Below are 22,290 nucleotides of genomic sequence, written 5' to 3'. Positions count from 1 at the left end.
ATCAAATGAAAACGCAGCTTGCGCTCATTAAGGGAACCCCAGCCCCCACCCATAGCAAGCAGCCAACACTGGCTTTATTTCTCATTATCATGCTTATCTCTGTATGTCGGGGACTGCGTTCACTGAAGCCTCCAGGCACTGCAGTGGAATGAGGAAACAATTCAGGCCCGGCAACACGTTTTCCAGGCCTCTTTGTGTTGTGGAGCCTTGAAGCACTCCGGTCGAGCACCAACTATGCCCCAGGCTACTTTCAAGAGGGGAGACCGAACTCCTGCAGTGTGTTCAGGATCATGGCCACAAACCCTCCCCTGCGTTTGGGTACCTGGCTCTGAAGAGAAGGGGGCACAACAGCTACTACACACTGCAAAATAAAAACTTTCAAAGTTTTATTCTTGACTGCAGCTGTGTACAGAAATATAGTCGCAAGTATACAAATGTCCCAATAGAAGCAAAATATTTTTTGTAATATTCAACAAGTTATCACAGGATAGCTAAAAACAAATGCAAATGAGTTCCCTCCCACCCACCCACCCCTCCTAGAAGAAACTGAAAACTGGTATCAGTGCTCAGAGAAACCAACCGACACAAGCCAGGTCCACACAAACGCACAAGGGCCCACCAGAGGCGACATTCACATTGCAGGGGATCGGGTGGGACTGATCAGTGGCTGGTCCAGGTGCTGCTCTAAGCAAATGGCAGGAAGGCAGAGAAAATGCTCCAAGGAGAGAACCGGGGACATCAGCGGAGGCAGAGTGCTCAGAGCGCAGCTGGGATAAGCGTCCACATTTCTCACAGCCGGTGCAGCTCTACAGGAAAGCCTGGCCACGAGGGGGCAACAAAATTGCTGCGGAGGCACCGAGTCCTGCTTCCTCCGCTGGCCAGGGCTTCTTGATGACCGCAAGGCGCCAGGTCAGATCCCCATGTATGGTGATGGGTGGACGGAGGCTGACCCCAGCCAAGGGCTCGGCTGTCCAAGGGCTCAGCAATCCAAGCAGCTCTTGCGAGGGGGCTTGAAAAAGAACTGCTCCTGCTCCCTGACTGGGAGGGGGGGGTGAGTGCTGCGCAGCGGAAGGAGTGCTTGCAAGGGAGGGGGAAGATCTCACTGCTCACTGGCAGGGAGAGGAAAAGGGAAGACGCAGTGGTGACATGCCCTTGGTCCAATCACGGGCAGCCACCATGGATGGCCGGTGGGCACTGAGCCACTTCACTGGAGAAAGCGGGGGGGGGGGGCCCTCTCTGGACCAGGGTCCTGTACTTCACAGACGGACCACACAAAACTGCCTTCTGTAGCCACGTCAGACCACTGGTTCAGCTAGCTGTGGTCTGCCCTGCCCTGCCCTGCCGTGGCTCTCCAAAGGCTCCGAAGAGAGACAAGGAAAAGGCCTGCCCTGGCCCAGCTAGCCGAGATCCTACGGACCGGGAGGAGCACGGACTGGCCCTGGCACTTCCTGTGTGCAAAGCAGGCGCTCCAAGCAACGGCCCTTCTCCCGATTTCACTCAACTGCTACCTGAAGGGCTTTTAACCACTCTACTATGCTTCACACAGAACACTGGATGGAGGGGGAATTTAGCCGGCTGCATTCTGAACCGATCCAGAACCTGATCAAGGCCTTCCTTTCCACCTCTGCTGTACAAGGACCCGGGAGCAAATCCAAGCCACGTCTGCTGCTCTGCCCCGTCCACCCATACTGAAGGGAGGAGGGTGTTTGGGCAGGAGGAACAGACACATGCTGCGCTCCGCGATGGCCCATCCACCAGGGCGGGGGACAAGGAGGCTCTCCTTCCAGGAAACAGCAGCCTCTGCCCCCCCCCGCCTCCAAACTGGAGGGAAGGTGTAGCACCAGACCAGACCAGCCACTGAGCAGGCCCTTCATTCCAAAGACATACTGCTGTAACCAAATTATGTTCAAAATGTTGCACATTTAAATATTGACCTAAAATGGACCAAGGACAATTAGAGTTAAACCAAAAGAAAAAACAGAAGACTGTCACTGTATCACACTGAGCCGCAAGAGACCCTGCTGAACACAGAGTGTCAGGAACTGGGGCCTTCTGGGGAGAAGCCCTGAGGCAGGCCTAGACAGGAAACTTGGGCCGAGGGAGAATTGGTCCCCGGTGACTTGGCACTGCCCCATGCCGCTTCAGCACCAGGACAGCCCCTTAGTAAAGGGAATGCCGTGTAGCAGCGCCCAGGCCAAGTGCCTCAGGTGCCCCCCTGCCCCAGCTCCAGCCCCCCACCAAGGTCTGGCACCGAGCACCTTCCTCCTCTGGCCCCAGCCGCAGGGTGCGCGTGGCTGTGCCCACTAGAAGCCCTCGGCTGCTGCTCCTGCCCTTCACCAGCTGGGAAGCTTCTGCATCACTGCAGTAGGGGGAAAAACTGCAAGAGAAGGTGTACGCTCTCACCCTTATGGAACGGCCAAACGGTGACTCTTTAGTGTTACTGTAACTTAAGCAGCTAGCAATGATGTCAGACGTTAACAGCGAGTAAAAGCTGAATGGACCCCCGCCATTTGGGAAGTTGCCCCGAGGGGTTCTGCCCTCTGTCACACCGGCAGAACAGTTGCCCCCACAGCCAATCAAGTCCAGTTGCCTGACGGAATGGCCAGAAATGAACAAATTATGTATGCTGCAAAAAGAACTTAAATACAATGTAAAGACTTAACAAACCCTCTTGCCCTGCCCGTCCTCCCTCCCTCCCTCCCTCTTTCGAGTACTAGACGCCATGTTGTGGGAGAACAGACGATAAAACTCACACATTCACCACAAAAATCTGTGGCAAAAAGAATATATGTGTGTGAATGTGTATATATATATATATATATATATATTTTATATTTATGCCAATGTACTCACTCAGTACAAATAGCAAAATAGTTTACCATTTCCTAAATACAAAATAGAGCTTTCCAAAAAAATGAAACACACATTAGATATAAACCATCCAAAACTTGAACGATTGAAAACTGTATTCAAAATTAAATGACCCAGAGCAGGTCTCTTTCTGAAAAGTTCCCTTCATATTGGCAAAACAGCCTGTACTACTGAAAACACAACTGGAGGCCTCTCAAGGAGAGACAGACAGACAGACTGACCGAACAACGGCAAATGCCAGAGACAGACAACAGTGAAACCGAAAGAAAAACAAGCACAATTCTACACAGCTCAAGGCAGTACACAAGTCAGGAAACACACACCAGGGGCAGCCTATAAGACCATTTATAGGCTAAACTCTTCTCTATACACAAACAACAAAAAAGAAAACTAAAGGGTACTAAAAAAACCCAACCTTCCCCTCCTGGCCAGTGACAACAGTCACTCGTGAAAAGCTGTTGGGTGACAGATGACTCAAACAGCAGTGGGGGGTGGGGGGTGGAGAAAAAGCCTAAACCCAAGCCGGAGGCTGTAGTGAGGGCACTGGAACCTGGGGCTGCCCACTGCCCAAGAGGAGCCAGCCACCTTTTAGGACACTCATTCCACTAATAAGGTGTGCCCGGCATTTCCTGTCTCCAATGAGCCTGGAGGTACTGCTCCAAGACTCCAGGCCTCCTGTTTGGGTTTCAACTTAAGACTCTGTGCCAGCACCAAGTGGGAAAGGGACTGGGAAGCAGAAACCAGCCTGCCTAGAACTGCTCCCGCCATCCCGCCACAGACCAGATTGGGTGGCAACTCTGGCCTTCCACCCTACCGCAGCGGGTCAGTTGACCTCCTCAAATGCTAGGTTTCTACAAGTGGCAGCATATTCAACAGGAAAGGTATAGAAAAGTAATTCAGAGGAAGGACACTCTGCTAATATCCTAATGTAGGCTGTCAAGTCAAGATGACTCCAGCAAATTGTCCCCCTCCACCCACCCGAGAAGGTTTACAGAGCACAAGAGGCTTCAAGAGCCACCTTCTGAGCACCTCAACTCAGCCCAACCAATTCATGCCTAAACCCACACAATTGGGGAGGCTCTCTGCCAACACCCCCTGCCCCCGCATTGGCTGCAACATCCAGCAGGGGCAGAGCAGCTTGAACTCTCCCCCTGCTTTGCTATGTCCAACAAAAACCATTTATATCTGGAGATGCAAATCGTCAAGAGCGGAGCTATCAAGAGATGGGCGTGCCTGGGAAGAGACCTGCAGAGGCCGTCCCCACGAGCTCCAAGGGAAGGGAAAGGCAAACTGGAGAGTGCTTCCCTTGCCCAGCAGCAATGGCTACTGAACAGCCACCCGGGGCTCAAGGCGGGCTGGCTGTCTGGCCCAGGCCTGGGTGTGGCATAGCAGCACTCTTCAGCCTCTCTCCAACGCTTTGGCCCGGCAGCCATTGGCGTGCCCCAGCATGGGTGCCCTTCCAAAAGAAAGGTGAAGGCTACATCTGGCCATGGGTCCAGGTGATCCTTTGAGAGGGGGAATTTAGCTCCAAACATCCAACATTCCCAAGTCACGAGAGCTGAAGTCCAAGTCTTCCCAGTCGGCTTGTCCATCACGAGACTTCTGAAATCAGAGGGTGGGGGAGAGAAAGGACAGAGGTTACAAGGGCCGCTGGCCCTGACCCCACCCCCACTTTGAAGAACAGACCTGTGCCTGCACAGCCTCCGGCGCTGGCTCTTTTCATCCAGCTGAAGACTGATCAACAGCCTGGCATTGCCACCCACCAGCTGCTACTGCTCTCCGTTACCCAACATACGTCCCCCCAGTTGCTGAAGTCCAGGCTCTGCCTTGGGACTGTACTGCTGCTTTCTACACTGCAGTGTGGCCATCTATTCATCCTGCTCCTGTGCCCCCCTCCCCCCATTTTGCTTGCCATCTTTCTTTCTTTGGTACGATTTTTTTGGAAAGAGGGCAGACAAAGTCCTTCGGACACTGTGGATCAGAGAGGTGTGCTACTGCCTGACTGCTGTGGTCAAATGGCTGAAAGTGAACAAACTAAATCCAGACCAGACAAACGTGATGCTGGCTGGGAAAGCAGAGATCTTGAAGGACATTGTACTCCCCGCTTTCAATCAGGTTCTGCTGACTCAGTTAAGAGCCACGGGGCTGTACTGGAACAAACGCCGTTGCTAGAGAAGCAAGTTAATGCAGCTGTAAAAAAAAAAAAAACCACTTTCTTCCAAGTCAATCTAGCACATAAGATGGTCCCTACCTGACACAGCTGATCTGGTCGCCTGACCTATGCCATGGGTAACATCAAGACTAGACTGCTGTAATGCATTCGATGCAAGTCTCCCCTCAAAATCAATTCGGGAGACTCCAGCCGGCGCAGAACACCACAGCTTGGGTATTCTCAGGCGCTGGCACAGCAAGCATATCACTCCCACTCTGCAGCCACCCCACTGACTGGCCCTCAGTTACTGGGCTCAATTCAAGGCATTGGCCAAGACACACAAAGCCCTTCGTAGCCTTTCCCCCTCATGACTGCCTCGCTCCCTATGACCTGCCACAGAGAAGGGCCTTCTGCAGGAGCCACCATACAGATGGGCAAAATCAACACTCACTCTCAATGTGGTGGCCCCCACCTTATGGAATGGCCCTGCCTGATGAGGTCGGGAACTCTCCCACCCTCCTGGCTTTCCACAAACGGCAAAACTGAGTTATTCAGGAGGGCTTTTTACACATGAAACAGGACTGTGCTGTAACAAAATAACTGAAAGAAGCTTTTGGTAAAGGGTTAGGGACTGTAGACTATACCAGTGTGCATAGTTTGTACTGTCTGTTGCTCTAAGAAAGCTCCTACTAGGTGATTTCTGCATAGTTTAATGTGTCATGTTTAAATGCTTGTTTTGTGTCAGCTTTGTCTCAGCTCCGTTTTCGAATTTCTGCAATTCAAACTCATTTTGCATTGTTTATTGGATGTCCCAGCCTGTTGACTTACACTCTGTAATCTGCCTTCAGTGGACTATAATAAGGTGGACGATAAATAACATAAATAAATACATTTCAAAAGATGTGCATTTTTGCAGGCCCCACCCACAAAGCTACTCTTGAAGACAATTCAGAAGTTCAGCTGGTTTAAAATGTGGCAGTTCATTTACTATCAAAGTCCAAGCACAACATACATATTACATATCCACATTTACAAGCTGTGCATTGGTGACCTATTAATTTCAAAATTCAATTCAAGATGTTGGTTGTATGTAAGATAGAGTTATTTATGCAGGCATGTTCAGGAATTGGAGCAGTATTCAATAAAAAGCTGCTTTTGCAAAAGCAGGAGCTTGGATTGTATTGGGATTACATGTTTTAGTTATTGTGCCTTTATGATGTTTTTATTTGGGCTTTTAAGTTACCAGCAATTTTGTAACCCACTTTGAGTCCTGCTGGGATACAGTCTGGCTAGAAACAGTGCAAGCAATCAAATAAAGAAATATGAAAAGGATCCCACACGCAGGCCGACAACGTGGGGAGAAGATGTAGGAGGCAGGACAAGCGCCTCAGCGCCGCGTTCTGCTCAGAAGCATCCTGCAGGTGCCGTTGCACCCGAATCTGCTTCCTTTGTGCAGGAGAAAATGTGACGGTTCCCACAGAGAACTCTTGTTCTGCTTCGTGGCTCAGCCTGGTGGTAGCTGTGATGCAGAGACGGTCTGCTGCCTCAGGCACTGCTTGGGAATGGCTTTTTGAGGCATTGCCCATTATGAAGACACTCAATGGCTTTACCAAGCAGATCCATCCTACCTTGGGAAAACTAGATTATTCAGGCCTGGGCAAAGAAAGAGCCTCTCTCAAAACTCCAGCCTACCTGGCCAATCAGAAGGACCCAGCCATGTTATTGTTCCCCTGGTTCTGAAGAGACACCAGCAGGTCATCAATCTTCTTCATGCTCTGGTTGGTAGTCATCGCAGAAGGCAGCTGGGAGCTCTCGGACATTTGCTGAGACAGGAGCGTTGTGACCGACGGCTGAGCCTCGCCCTGTGGCTGACTGATCGTGAGCATCTGATCGGACAGGGTAGCTGGTCCAGATGTTAAGAGCTGGCCACAGTCTGTTGAAAAAGACAAGAGGCGTGTGTTCAAAACAAGAAGTGCCTTCTCACTGAGCTCAAGTCTCTCGGGCAAGCCCCTCCCTCCGAGGAACACACCAATTCCTGGGAGACCCAAAGCCAGTCCCACCCAGCGGCGCTTATTCCCCAAGGCACTGAGGACCAGTGTGCTACTATCTCTACGTGTCAGCGGGAAGAAGCGCAGAATACATCTCTCTGGACTCCACAGGACTTCTGGTGCCTGTCTGCGTGTGACGCCTACTGCACTGCACCCTGGCCCGCCTAAAGGAACCCTTTCCCCACCACATCCCGTATCCAATATCATGCTATAAAAGCATGGGGAGAGACGTTTGCCACACCCAGCCCTGCTCTAGGACCCCTTTCTTCTTGAAACTTGGCAGAGCTCAGATTGTTCTAAGTGGTTTGAAACTAAGGCGCTCAGAACGAAGCAGAGATCGAGCACTGGCCCACAGCAGCCACCTGAAGGACTGTCTATCGCCAATGCCGTGGAGTGACACCAGCTGTTTGGGGGCCATCTGGAGGTTGCCCCCTGCTTCTTCTTAGCCTGGGCAGATGCAGTCCCATATCTGGGAACACAAAGAGAAAGCAGTTTTAGGCAATCCATACTCACTGTCTTGGATGCCAAACAGGAATATCCCAGAGGTCTGCTGAGATGAAGCTGAGGAGCTCTGCAGCTGGTTGAGGGCACTGCTGTGGGCGCTGTGAAATAAAGCAGCCTGCTGCTGCTGCTGCTGCGGGGGCGACGAAGTGCTCTGCATGCTGGCCATGTTGCTTTGGGAAGAGTAGAGGGAGGGCTGTTGCAGCTCCTGCTGGCTGATGCTGTTCTGCAAGGCAGACATGGAAGCGGAAGAAATGAAGAGCGTGACTGGCTGCTCCTGAGAGCCGGGCGAGCCTTGGACGAGCTGCATTTGGGGGGAGCTGTGGAACAAGGCAGGCTGCTGCGGCTCCGCCTGGGCGGACCCTGGGCTCTGGCTCTGGAACTGCTGGTCCTGGTTCATGGGTGCCATGCTTGTTGAGGGGTGGAAGAGAGACTGGCTCTGCTGCTGCTGCTCCTGGCTGGCCATGGGGTTTGGGCTGGGGTTGAACATCATGTTTGACTCTGGAGAGGCCACTGGGCCCATGGAATTCTGGCCGCTGTACCTCATATTTTGCTGCTGCCGCTGCTCTTGAGATGGGGCGCTGTTTTGGAGAGCCACAATCGAGTGTGGGGACTGGAACATGCCCCCTTGCTGGCTTGGAGGCACCCCAGAGGAGGGGAGGGAGCCCAGGGACACTGGCGACTGGAACATGCCCTGCTGCGGATTCTGGGGCTGCTCCTGGGAAAGAAGAGGGCTCTGGAGGTGGGGGAGCTGCGCCTGCTGCTGGAAAGAGGGCTGCTGCTCGGCACTCGCAGGCGTCTGCAGTGAAGCAATGGAACTCTGGGTAGTAAAAAAGGGCATCTGCTCCTCCTGCCTGACGGAGCCACTCACTGAACTCGGGGAAAGGAACATGCCGCTCGACTGCTGGTCCTGCACAACGGAACTGCTCTGCAGGACTCCCAGGTTGCTCTGAGAGTGGAACATCGGCGGCTGCAACTGATCCGAGGAAGAGGAAGCATTCTGGCCGTGAAAGAGAGCGCTCTGGGTTTCCTGGGAGATGTTCTGGGCATCTCCAATCGGACTCTGGGAGTGGAAAAGCTGTGCCTGGGAGTGCGGGGCCTGCTGCAAAAAGCTTCCGGACTGGAGAGACATCATCTCCCCACTCTGCTGGAACAGAGCGGCCCCCTGCTGCTGCGTCCCGTTGCCCTGGACCGCCATCATGTTCTCAGAGGAAGAGAACAGGCTGACTTGAGGCGAACTCTCTCCGCTGTGCTGCATCTGGACCATGGCCTGAAAGACGGTGCTCTGCATCTGCTTGGCCTGGCCTGAAGCCTCTTCATTCTCAGCAGAGCCAGAGGACTGGAACAAGGCGGAGCCGCTGGCAGAGACCTGCTGCTGGGGCGGAGGGGCCGCTTCACTGCCAGGCACATCGGCGGGGGAGAACAACTCGCACTGCATCTGCATGTCTTCGGAGGCAGGCAGCCCGCCCAGCATGTGGGAAGCCTGTTGGTACACGGGGGGCTGCTGGACGTTTCCATTTCCCGAAGAGGAGGGGGAGGAGAACAAGTCCGGCTGCATCTGACTGGCGGCCTGGCAGATGCCCTGCTGCATTTCGAGCACCATCGCCGCAGAGGTCTCCATCGCCTGCTGCTGGCTGGACAAAGAGCTCTCAGGCTGCTGGTGGACGTTCTCGGTTCTCCCAGAGAGAAGGTCCTCCGCCCTCGAATGGGCTGTCTCTGGGGAGGAAAACATCCCCGGGCTGACCCCACTCTGGATTTGGCTGACCTGCTGGAAGATCTCTACACTGAGCTGCTCTTGAACGTCCTCACTGTCGGAGCCAGAGAACAGCACTGAGGACAGCTGCTGCTGCGCCTCCAGGACTTGCTGGACCAAGTCTACGTTTCCGTTGCCGCCACCGCTGCCGCCGCTGCCGGCAGTGCTGGGCTGGAAGTTCCCCGCCTGCAACTGCTGGATGGTGCTTTGCAGCTGACTCACTCCATTCGCCGAGGAGAACATGTTTGAGGAGATCTGCTGCTGTAGCGTCTGTGCTGACTCCTGCAGGGGAGACTGCTGTTGTGAAGCCTCCGTCAACTGAGACAGAGTCATGACCGCGGGGTCCGGCTGGGCCTCTCTCGAAGAGAACTGAGTTGCCTGCTGCAACAAGGCATCACTGTTCTGCAGCTGGCTGGGAGCAGAGGCTGCTGGGAAGCTGCCAGGTTGGGCGATGTCCTGTGCTTGGAGGCTGGGCATCCCCTCCGGCGTATACACCTTGGGCTGCAGCTGCTGCTGCTGCTGCTGCTGCTGCTGTTCACTCTCCAGAGTTAAATGAGAAGTGGAAGAGGAGAAAGAACCATTTCCCAGCATGGTGGGCAGGTTGGTCTCCAGTGCTGCTGAAGAAGGGCCAGCGACGCTGCCTGCCTGAAGGGGGGGGAACACAGGAAAAAGTGAACACAGTAGTGTGCTTGACTGGTATCTCAGAGTTAGAACCCTCCCCGCTCCAAGTTCAGGCAGAAAGAGTGAAGGGCTGCCCCTGTGTGCCTCTAAGGAATCAGCCACAGGCAGCCACACAGTCTGAACCTACAGGGAAGCCAAGCAGAGTTCAGACACACTCTGCAGAAAAATATGGACAATCATTTTGAAAAACCGCGCTGAGGTTTCCTCTCCTGGTGGAGACAGTGTGTTTCTTCCAGGTGAATTCTGTTTGGGGACTCAAGATTCTATGGTACCACACCAAAGAACAAAGAGACCGTTTACAGGGCTAAGGAGCTTGCAAGCTGAAAGGTACTTGTTAACTTGAACATGTTTTGCTGCAGAAAAAAAGGCGATTCTTTGTTTGTCTTAAGTGATGAAACAACAGGCAGTCATGGCAAAGGTGCACGGCAACCCCGTTAGGCAAGGCACAAACCATGTTTGCAAAGATCTTCTCGAGAGAAAAACCGGCTGCCCCTTTCATACACTCTGCTGCCTGGGCTCCATTCAGGAAAGAAGCTGGGCTAGTATCTAGTGGAGCCTGATTCTGGAATCTAGTGTAACTGGGAAACAAATGAGCAGCTCTGCTGGACCAGAGCCGTGGCCCATCAAGTACAGCATCCATCCCGTACACGGTCCGTCAGCCGCCCTGCAGGGCCAGCTCAGAGGGCACAGAGCCTCCTAGGGCTGGGACTCAGCGGCTAACTCCCCTTCGGTCACCCTGGCTAGCAGCCACATGGACGGACCCGTCTCCTCCACACTGGAAGCCATCCATGCTCATGGCCATCCCTGCCTTGCTCTTGGACTCCCGTCTTGCTGTTCCGCTGCTGGCCAACACAGCTGCCTACCTGAAAGTATTTCGGGAGAGGGAGGAAAAAGCTCTCTAGGCACTCCCTGTATATTTGTCTCTGTCGTGTTCCCCTCCGCCGCAAGTTGTCTTTTCTCTGAACTGAAAAATCCCAGTCTCCTCAGCCTTTCCACGCCCTCCTCCCTACTTCTTCCTGCTTTGCTTACTGCCAATTCTTGACCAGTTATTAACATATTAAGGAACACTAGTCCCAATACCAACCCTTTGGGACCCTGCTGTGCACCTTTCTCTTTTAAGAACTGCCTTAGTATCGTTTAAGCAGGACCTGTCCGCTTATCCCCCGAAAGGCAACGTTCATTTCTGTGGCCGCCTCCCCGTCGTCCCCAGGCAAGCCTTTGGCCTCTCTGTCAGCTAGCGGCCCAACCACCCCCCTGCCTAGTTTCCTGCTTACTTACTGGCTGCCTTGATTTTTTTTAAGCCATCCACTCCTTACCTTTTCCTTTTTGCTTGCTTGGCTGTCAGCTTATATTTTTTTTGTATTTTTACTTACTTAATTAAATAAAATACATTAGCTATAGTCCGCCTTTCTCACGGAGACTCAAGGCAGACTACGCAGTGCCAGTCAGTGCGATCAACAGCTGGGACATTCGATAAGCCACGCCAGAGGGTCAGCAGAAATCCGGTACGGAGCTGAAGCAGAGCACAAGCAACTCATGCCGACATATTAACCAATGCAGGAACTACCCCCCAGTAGGAACAGACAGCAACAGACAGTACGCAGAAGTATAGTCTACAGTCCCTGTCCCTTTACCAATGCATCTCTTGGAACCATTTCCTAACAATTCAGCGTGCCTACCTGTATAAAAAAAGCCTTCCTGAATAATTCAGTTTTGCATGCCCTTCTTGTTTTGAATATTGTACATAACGAATGTATGGGGATGTAGGAGCATCAGCACAAACAGCTTACTTACCTTAAAGACTGGAGGAGGCTGTTTCTCAGCTGCAAGTTCCATCGGAGCAGCCTCTTCACTCTTAATCATGTTGCTTGGCCTGAGTGGAGTTATCAAGGCACTGGGAAGGATGCTTATCTGGTCCAGATTACAGCCACTGGTGTTCACTGCAGTAAAACAACAACAACAACAACAACCTGAGCTGCCACCCAGGCCACAAGAAGCCATGACTGGGACAGATAAACACACTAACGTTTCCACTGTTCTGCACTACCCAACTAAATGGCATGTGGATCAACTGGCTCTTTTCAAAAAGCATTATGTTTTCACATTCCTTCTTATACCAAGGGCTATAAAGGAACAAGGAACAAAGAAAGGAAGCAAAGGAGCCACCAGGAATTTTTCACTTTGCTGAAGAAATAACCCTATGAAGAACACACGGAAGAAAGGAGGAAGGTATGGCGGCGGGACACGGGGTTGGAAAGGAAGGTCGCGGAGACGTGTTAGGGCTCAGTTCCCTTCCAACTTGCGTCCCATTTCCAAGGCATGCTGGTAGCAGGGCTAGGAGGTGTAGCCTCCCTCCGGCACTGATGTTGTGCAATGCCAGGTCCATTAATAATAAGACCAAAATGTTGCAAGATTTCATTGCAGCGGAAGGAGTGGACCTGGTGTGCGTGACCGAGACCTGGGTGAGGGAGGGCGAGACGGTTGCCTTGAAAGAGCTGGCTCCCCCCCAGGGTTCTCGGTCCTTCATCAGTCCCGGACGGATGGTTGGGGGTGGGTGGGGTGGCAATACTCATTCGAGAGTCTCTCTCCTTCAGGACTCTCCCTTCTCCAAAGATCCCCAGTATTCATTGTGTTGGCCTGGCATAGGATGCTGAGGAGAGTTTGGCTATCTACTTGGTGTACCGACCACCTAGCGCACCAGTAGCTACCCTGTCGAGCTTGTTAGAGGCGGTGTCGGATCATCCTTGACTGTTGGTCCTGGGTGATTTCAACGTCCATGTTGATGACACCACCTCTTCTCAGGCTTTGGACCTGGTGTCTTCCATGGCAGCACTGGGACTCTCCCAATTTGTTTCAGCTCCTACACATCAAGCGGGCCACATGCTGGATTCGATCTTTGGGGCAGGGATTCAGGTAGACCTGGACACTATTAAAGCAGTGCCATGGTCGGACCACCATGTCCTGAGGGCTCGTCGGGGTGTGCCGGCTCCCTCCTGCATGGGTGGTGAGCAGATTTATGCTCGCCCGCGGAGACTTATGGATCCAATTGGCTTCCAGAATGCCCTGCGGGATCCGATGCCCCCTGGTGGTTCATGGGATGAGCTGGTGGGGGACTGGCATGACCGTCTCTTGAAAGCCATCAACGAAATCGCTCGCCGTCGCCCTCTCCGTCCCTGCGTCAGACTGGCTCCCTAGTATACAGAGGAGCTACGTCTGATGAAACGGGAACTGAGACGACTAGAGCGAGTGTGGAGGCGGAATTGGGGCGAAGAGGCGAGAACACCTTATAGAGCGTTTATGAAAACCTATGAGGTGGCTGTGAAGGTGACAAAGAAAGAATACTTGGCCACCTCCACAGCATCTGCAAGCTCACGCCCAGCAAAATTGTTCTAGGTAGTTCGGTCCTTGGTCTTCCTATCGCAGGGAGACTGTCCAATTGGAAATTCAGCTATTAGCTGTGAGGCTTTGGGGAGCTTTTTTGCAGATAAAATCTCGTCCCGCCGTCATGATCTGCCGGCCACAATTGATACAGTAAGGGAACTGGAGGCCCCTTGGCCATCTTCCGGCCCATTTTTGGATCACTTCAGCCTGGTCTCCCAAGAGGAAGTGGACAGGATCCTGCAGCTGGTGAGGCCCACTACGTGCTTCCTGGACCCCTGCCCATCGTGGCTGGTGAAAGCCAGTGCCGATGGGTTGGGGGCCCAATTGGAGGTCATTATTAATACATCATTGAACTCTGGGTCTTTTCCTGGGGCGCTAAAGGAAGCCGTAGTGAGGCCTCTTTTGAAAAAACCATCTTTGGACCCCACTGACCTGTCCAGTTACCACCCGGTATCGAACCTCCCGTTCTTGGGAAAGGTGATTGAGTGGGCAGTAGGAGATCAGCTACAGGTGTTCCTGGAAGAGACCTCTGTCCTGGACCCATACCAGTCCAGGTTCCGTATGGGTCATGGGGCAGAGACAGTGTTGGTTGCCCTCACGGATGATCTCCGTAGGCACCTGGATCAGGGCGGGTCGGTGCTGCTCATCTTGTTAGACCTTTCAGCAGCGTTCGACCATGAGTTGTTGGCCTACCGCCTCACTGATGTGGGGATTCGTGGGACGGCCTTGCAGTGGCTTGTCTCTTTTCTCTGTAGTCGGGGACAGAGGGTGGCGCTGGGGGAGAGACTGTCCGCACGTCAACCGTTAGAGTGCGGCATCCTACAGGGGGCAATACTCTCTCCCCTGTTGTTCAATCTTTATATGTGCCCCCTCGCACAGTTGGTGCGGAGTTTCGGTCTGGGCTGTCATCAATATGCAGATGACACCCAGTTGTATCTGTTGATGGGTGGCCGACCTGACTCTGCCCCTGACACCGTTAAGAGCTCTGGAGGCCGTGTCTGGGAGGGTAGAACAGAGCAGGCTGAAGTTGAATCCCGCGAAGACAGAGGTCCTGTACTTGGGTCGTGGACTGTCGGAGGCAGGGATCCTTCTCCCGACCTTTGGGGGGGCACCACTTGTGCCCGTACCATCGCTTTGGGTATGATTCTGGATTCCTTCTTGTCTATGGAGGGCCAGATTGCGGCTGTGGCTCGGGCGGCCTTTTTCCACCTTCGGCAGGCCTGGCAACTGGTGTTCTACCTCTCGGCCCAGGACGTAACGACAGTGATCCGTGCAACGGTCAGGCTCCCAGTAGAATTCCAGATCCAGTTCAAGGTGTTGGTTTTGACCTATAAAGCCCTAAACGGACTGGGACCAGCATACCTAAGGGACCGTCTCTCCCTGTATGTGCCTCAAAGAGCACATTGTTCATCAGGAAAACATCTACTGGTGGTCCCTGGCCCTGGGGAGGCTCAGCTGGCCTCTACCAGGGCCAGGGCCTTTTCGGTCCTGGCCCCAACCTGATAGAACTCTCTGTCTGAGGACACTTGGGCCTGTCAGGATCTTGTATCATTTAGGCGGGCCTGTAAGACGGAGATGTTCCACCAGGCGTATGGTGGAGGCTAATTTTTAGCCCATCATTGCCGAGCCTTCCACCGGTCTCCCTCTGCAAGGGGTATGGAGAGTCCACTCCCTCTGGTTGCCCCAAAAGGGGCACAGTATTTTATCTGTTTTTATAATTGATTTTAAGCTGTATTTTAATCAATGTTGTACCTCACCCTGAGCCCGCTAGTGGGGAGGGCGGGTTAAAAAAATAAATAAATAAATAGAGATAAAAACCTACAGTCATGAGCATCAAAGGCCAGCTAGCAAACAAATGCATCATGTGAGGATGAAAACGTTGACTCTGTGGCAAGGGTGAAAAATCATCCCATGCTCAGGATAATTAGGAAAGGGACTGAAAATAAAGCAGCCAATATTGTAATGCCCTTGAGAACAGATCTATGATGGGGCCTCCTTTGGAATACTGTGAACAGTTTTGGTTGATGCATCTTAGAAAAGATACTGCAGAGCTGGAAAAAGTGCAAAAGAAGGCAACCAAGACAATCAAGGGATTGGAGCATCTTTCCAATGAGGAAAGGCTAAAAAGGCTGGGACTTTGAAGAAGGTTACGAAGCGGGTACACGACAGAGGTTTATAAAATTATGTAGGGGGCCGAGGTAGTGGAGCTTTTTCTTCCTCTCCCATAATACTAGAACTCACAGGCACTCAGTGAAGTCGATGAGCAATAGATTCAAGCAGGACAGCAGGATTTCTTCCTTAATGACAAATTAAATGGTGGAATTCACCGTCAGTAGACTTAGTGATGCCCATAGGCACAGCTAGCTTTAAAAGAGGGTTAGACAGATCCATGGAGGAGATGAATGGATAGTAGCCCTGATGACTGAAGGGAGCCTCCATATCAGGCATCTGAAGAAGAGAACTTGATTCTCGAAAGCTTATGCTAAAATAAAATTGGTTAGTCTTAAAGGTGCTACTGGACTCTTTTTGATTTTCCATATCCAAAGGCAGCAAACCTCTGAATGCTCGACCGGGGAGGCGGCACTGCAGGGAGACTTGGCCTCTGTGCCTTGTTCACTGGCCACCGGCTGGCCTCTGCGTAAAACAAGAGACTGGAAGAGACGGAGCCCAGGTCCCACTCAGTCCAGCACTGCTGATGTTCTTAGGAGCCAAAGCCTGTGGCACGGGCATTTTGTTGTGGAGAACAGAGAACAAGAGAAGACGAAATGGAAACAAGGGCCTGAACTGGGAGCTGTATGAAAACACAGCCTATTCTCTCTTTCATATTCACCACAACCCAACAGGACCAGTCACTACAGCATGAAAATCATACTGAAGAAAACCCAAACTCTGCAGGTACTGTGGGAAATTTATCATCAAAAATTAACCTTGCACATGTTTGGAATGGTATGTTTTCATCAAGACAAATTCTGCTATTGCCCTTTCTGAAAAACAGCTCTGCAATTTCCTGCTCAAGCTAACAGTACTGGGGGGGGGCAGCACTGGGTCATGCATAGTACAACCTTCTTCAGCTCACTGCTAACTGCAGTTCCCTAAATGGGAGAAAACCATGCATCAAGGAGTTAACCATCCTCACTCAAGGAACATTAACCTTTGCTGGACACTTCCTGACTGCTCCTTCATCTCTAGCCCCCATCCCAGGAACGGAATGTTTAGTCACCTTGTAGCTGTTCAGTGCAGGATCCTTCGTTTTCAGTGCCCATTAATGTTACAAGATTAAAGCCCCCCTCCAGTCCCCCATAAAAGGGATTCTCTGCCTAAATGGCCACAGCACAGTTTAGGAAGAGACCTTCCCCCTGAAAGTTTGCAGGACGTTGCTTTAAGTTATAACTGCTATGAATCAGATACCTTTGATAGCTTCATCAAAAGAGCAGGGCTGGGCTGGGCTGGCTATTTCCTGCTTCACGTTAACATTCAGAGTACCAGCTGCTGATGCAAGAAAAGACATCACCAACTTTCAAAACTGATGTAAAGCAAAATGTTCCAGCGCAAGGTAAAAAGACCCATTCAAAACCCCACCCGTCCCACCCTTCAGAAAAAAACCCAGGGCAAGCACTTGCAAAACTGAAAATGCCCATTTTCAAGAGTTGGCGGTGACAGAAGGCATCAGGCCCTCGGTCTCTTCTCTGCAAGCACTACGGAGCAGGCGGGGCAGCCTTCTTAGGGCACAGCCTGCCCAAACGCACACCCCAGCTGTGGAGCTGCTGCGGCAAGGATCAGAGGAGCTGCCAACGCTGCTGTCTTGGTCTCCATCAGCCTCTCCCCTCCCAGAGAGTCGTCAATTAAAGAGAAGAAAGGCTGCCCAGAAATACTGGCCAAGGACCCCCTCCAGCGCCACCCCCTTTTCCATACCTGTTTCTGGAGTGTACGTAAATGGTTGTATGTCGTGTGATCTTCCAGCATTGGTCACTACATAGATCCCCACGGAAACAGGTGCAGTTATGTGCTGGTTGTGATATGGCGGCACCTTCACAATTACATGATTCTGTATCCAGAAAGAGTTTTGTTAAAAAAAATCTGAGAGCCTTACAACCACAGCACCAGGAGCGAGACCACCACCACGTGACCGGTTCAGAACAGGTAAAAGGAGAGACGCGATCTCCTGCAGGGAGGGCTCTGTGGCAGGATCTGCTCTCAGCCTTCAGACGGATTCTGATATTTGCCCCCAGCACAGTGCCCAAAGGCAGGCAGCACCTGCTTCGCCTGGCCTTCCTCTCCTTGCCATCACCCCACCCTTCTGAGTTCACATCAAGACAGCCAGCGGGGTGCAGTGACAAGAGTGTCGGTTGAGGATCTTGGGGACCCAGTTCAAATCCCCACTCAGCCACGGAGGCTTGCTGGGTGTTCATGGGCCACTCACACACACGCAGACTAACCTACCTCACAGGATAAAAAATGGAGCAGAAGAGGATAAAATGGAGAAGAAGGTTAAGAAAACCGTTTTGGTTTCCGGTAGGAAGAAAAGTGGAGTATAAATGAACTAAACAAGTTAACAACAATGCTGTGCATCTTTCCTCACTGTTGCCACAACTTAATCTTCTTCTCCAACCAAAATATTGGTTCAGGCCAAGCAAGGACAACAATGGGAGAAGGTACCAAGGTGGATAGGGCGGGGAGAGGAAAGTCAGGCCAGGCTTTAGCCAGCACACGGAGCTGCCTGAGGTATCGTACCCTTTTGCCACCGTGGTGCTGAAGAACCCACAGGGAAGTAGACAGACTATTCCCTCCTCCCTCGTGACATTTAGATGGATCACTGTGGTCACCAGTGAATAGAAGTGTAATTCATGAGCCCCAGAATCAGAACCCAGCCGCAGCTTGTAAGCGCCAGAAAAAGAAGGACTCTCAGTGAGGCAGGAGCCACTGAAGAGGAATACGGTTGCAGGGAAGACAGAGAAATCAACCAATCACAGGAAGGCACCTTGGACAGGTGATAACAGAAGGGCACTCTTTTAACAAGTTTGCAAAGAATGCTTTCCTGAGCAAAAATAGAATTTTATCCCAATTATTTATTCATTTATTTATTACATTTCTAGACCGCCCTCCCCGTCGGACGGGCTCAGGGCGGTTTAACAACATACAATTTATGAACGAGGCAGCATGCTAAAAAGCAAATACCTGATGGAATAGCTCCATGTCAATTTCTGCTTCCGCTTTCCAAGAGTTTTCGTCTGTTTGGAAGGAAAGAGAAAAGACAAAGCTTATTCTGTACAGTGCTCAGGCAGTGATGTGACCCAGCAGGTACCTTGGCTATCCACTAGCACAACTGTGTCCATCTTGGCCTCCTGCTGCTCAGTCGTGGGAACTCACCGGACACGTTCTCCTGGAAGATCACTTTCGTTCCCTTCAGAAAGTTCTTGCCAATCAGGAAGACTTCCTCTTCCCCTTTCACAGAACAACTGTGCAGGCTTTTCTTTAGGATCTCCGGCACACCTGCTGGTTGAGCTGGGAGGTGAAGAGAGAGGAGTCTCAATCAAGGGCAGGGGAGCATCAGACAACATCCCCAAACCTCTCCATAGGGAAAACAAGTGCTTGGGCTCCCCACTGCACATAGAAAAACAGGATATGACCGACTTGTAAAACGTTCTGCTTGAGCAAGACACCTTTCGGGTTCAAGCAGCTGCTTTCATCGAAGTGAATTCTGCCTGGCAGCGAACACAGAACATGCAAGAGCCACCTGTTGCCACAACCCAGCCCAGTTAAATGGCACAGAGGCTCTGCCCTGGAAATTGCCCAGCGCGGGTTTCAAAAAAATCAACCAACTACCACGTACGAGCAATTTCTAGAGCGAGCACTTCAAACTTTGCCTTACAACATCCATACCTTTCCATTTGAAATCGTGCTCTCCAAACACAACTACACAGAATTCAAATATTTTGCCAAGAGGCATCTGAAGTCCATTTCACTAGTTTGCCTCCAGCTCTCCTCCTCAGCATCAGCCTGCCTCAGGCCAGCACAGCACTCTTCTGCAGAAAAACTGCAGGCACAGCATCTTTTTAGCTGTGGCCATGCTCTTCTTGGTGATGTGGGGCGGTACCAGGGAGCTGAGACCCTTTCCTCAAAGATACTGCTTTACACTGGCTTGAATGTGCCAGTAAATCAGACGGACATCAGCCCATCACAGCTACCTCTGACAGTGGGAGGTTCCTGGGCCCACTCTGAAACAGCTACTGGCAAATCCCTGGACTGAGAGCACGGCTGCTCTGGAGAACGCTGCAAGCCAATGCATGTTTACTGGAAGTGCCAGTGCATGGAGCAGGGTTTACTGAAGAGTAAACATGCACTGGATCATAACGTGGCTTGTCTGCTAGCTTCTACCAGGCCTGGCTTGACCACACAAGCGACCTGAGTGATTGCCTGAGGCTGCCCATGTTTCTAGGGGTGCTGTCAAGCCAATGTGCACTCCAAGAGTTGCTCCCCCAAAGCCTTCACACCACACTGCAGAGGACAGATGCTGTGGCTGACAGCATCCCACATTTTAACACAACCAGGCCTCTCGGGAACTTGTTCTCTGAAGCAAACCAGGGTAGCTTGAACAGGCATTTACTACCCCCAGTATCAAGATGGACGTGGTTTCTGAGCTGAGAAACTATGACTAAAATGCTGTTTTCCCATTTTATGTTTTCCATGCCCCTGAAACCAGCTCACAAGAGAGACAATGACACCATGTTGCAGGGAAGAAAAAATGCATTTATAGGCCATGTAATATAATGGACTCTCTCTCTCTCTCTCCATTTTAAAATAAACTTTATATTTAAAATACACCAGGGTCTGGAAAGTCATTTCACTGTGTCTTCTTCTATGATCAAAAATTAATCTGAGTGATCTGTGCAAATATTTACCAAGTTTTATACAGTTCTGAGCTGGGATGCCTATTCTGTTACCTCGAACCATGTAACTGGATAAAACTGAAGCACAGAACAGTTTGACACAGGTCATGACTGAGGCTCAGCACTGCTGGTCTCGAGGGCTGACTCTTGCTACTTACTGCACAGAATTGGGGAGGACGGCGTCTGCAGGGTCAGAGTGGAGCCGTCCTTCCGAGGGACGTTCACGCGGAACACCAGCCTTGCACGAGTGCTTTTCTTCTTGGAGCCAGCAATGCCTATTCGCGCTTCAACATCTGCATTCCTCAGTTTCAGAATTCCTACACAGTCAACCCTAGGCAAAATGTCAGAGTTACATTACTAGCCCCACGTCTTCAAAGAGAACATTTCATTCGAAAAGCAGGACGCTTCCTAGATCTCCAGCCATAGCTTTCCTGTTTGAACACTGAGCTAGAATTTCTGCCAAAGCCACAGCTGCAAAGACGATCAAAACTGCCATGAAAAACCATCTGGCCTCTGTGGGCTGCAACAGCTATAACCAGAGAGACAGCATTAGACCTGAAGAGGGAAGACGTGGTTTAAAAGCCCTACTCAGACAAACACTGGCCGGCCTCGGGCAGTTCACTGCCTACCAGCAACCTACTGGAGGAGTGCAGAGGGAGGCGATGGCATTAGCCGCTCTGGGTGTAAAACAGACAAAGAAAACTGAACTATAGAAGCAACAAACTCAGAATCTACTGGGCTGGATCTAGACTAAATCTCCCAGTGCAACAGATCTTTCCAGCTCCCCCCTGCTCACTCATCTCCACAAAATGCTGCCCCTGAGAGAGGGAATATACGGAAACTGCCCCCTTCTCTTAGACTGGGTCCAACCCACTGGTTCCTGCAAATGTCATTGTTTCCACCCAACTGACCTCCAAGGACTTCTGCTCTGGAGCATAAGGACATCAGTGTGACCAAACCAAAAAATGGCAACAGGTTCTTAAAAAGACTGCACACACGCAGATTTCTTTGTTAATGGCTGCAGTGTGAGAGAAGAGCATTTCAGCTAGATGCCACGGACTTGCACTTGGTACTGATAAACACACAAGTTGCAACCAGAGAATCTTAAGTTACAGGCAGCAATAAGCAACCTGCTTATTCAAAACTGGAATCCCTACCAATCCACCCTGCCTCACCTACCAAAAATATTAGTTGTAAAAGACCAAAATTCTGTCTATGTGGATAATCAGGGCTGGAGAAAGCTGCCTCTGGCATTTCGACATGCCAGAGGGCAAAATGCCAGCTACTTTTCCTTCTTTTTTACCTTCAAGATTAGCTAACAAAAAAAGCCACCTTTACAGAAAGAAAAAGATGGCAGCAGTACTTCAGGCTCAACTGAGACATCAGCAGGTCAACTGAAGGGACGGATCAAACTGAACCTGAAAGCAGGTGGCCAAGGGCAGGTCCTCTGGGCAAGGCAGCTGTACTGGTTTAGTGTATATCACTGCAGCAACCAGTCAACTGTTCCAGGACTCTTCTGCATCTCTCTGATGCTAGAAGTAAACACAGGGAGCCATAACCACTAAATAACGTCTACAAGAGGCATCCCCTATCAGTGGACCAGGCAGAGATTTTGCATCCTCCTTTTGTCCCACCCAGAGTGATGGGCAAAGTGTCCGTGTTACACCTGGTGCATCTCGACAGGCAGGAAGAAGGAAGACAATTACATTCTTTATCAGTAGTATTTAGATGTCATAGGGAAGGAGGGGAGAGAAACAGGAAATTAAGTCTTTGTTTCCTCCACTCTCCAAGCACCTGTCAAAAAGTTTCCCTTCTAGCGAAAGGCAGAATTGGGCAAAATTCCTGTAACCTGTCTTAAGTCAATGGGATACACAAGTAATACGTTTTTTAAAAATGCAATGTACAGATTTACTTCATAGGCCTGAGCAGCCACGACCAAAGCAGAAAACAGTTTGGGTCACGATTAAGTTCACAAGATCACACACAACTGCTTCAGAGCCAGTCCTGTGCACACCT

General features: G+C 51.3%; 1 protein-coding gene across 6 annotated transcripts in view; it reads right to left on the bottom strand.

The window, feature by feature from the left end:
• Positions 1-389: 389 nt before the first annotated feature.
• NFAT5 (nuclear factor of activated T cells 5) overlaps positions 390-22,290 on the bottom strand; it is a 61,215-nt gene continuing 39,314 nt past the window's right edge. For 4 of the 6 annotated variants that reach the window (XM_055000373.1, XM_055000370.1, XM_055000374.1 and 1 more), the window contains 9 exons: positions 20,433-20,605; positions 18,755-18,889; positions 18,563-18,615; positions 17,300-17,432; positions 16,796-16,876; positions 11,801-11,946; positions 7,585-9,970; positions 6,716-6,956; positions 390-4,473 (listed from right to left, as the gene is read on the bottom strand). In XM_055000373.1, the coding sequence (XP_054856348.1) occupies positions 6,724-6,956; positions 7,585-9,970; positions 11,801-11,946; positions 16,796-16,876; positions 17,300-17,432; positions 18,563-18,615; positions 18,755-18,889; positions 20,433-20,605 (3,340 nt within the window). In that variant the 3' untranslated portion in view covers positions 390-4,473; positions 6,716-6,723. The remainder of the gene's footprint in view (positions 4,474-6,715; positions 6,957-7,584; positions 9,971-11,800; positions 11,947-16,795; positions 16,877-17,299; positions 17,433-18,562; positions 18,616-18,754; positions 18,890-20,432; positions 20,606-22,290) is intronic. The other 2 variants (XM_055000371.1, XM_055000372.1) reach the window with 2 other exon arrangements.

The sequence above is a fragment of the Eublepharis macularius genome, chromosome 16 (assembly GCF_028583425.1).
Source record: "Eublepharis macularius isolate TG4126 chromosome 16, MPM_Emac_v1.0, whole genome shotgun sequence".
Classification (NCBI taxonomy): domain Eukaryota; kingdom Metazoa; phylum Chordata; class Lepidosauria; order Squamata; family Eublepharidae; genus Eublepharis; species Eublepharis macularius.
Note: the sequence above shows the minus strand (reverse complement) of the source record. Positions and strands in the feature narration are given on the sequence as shown.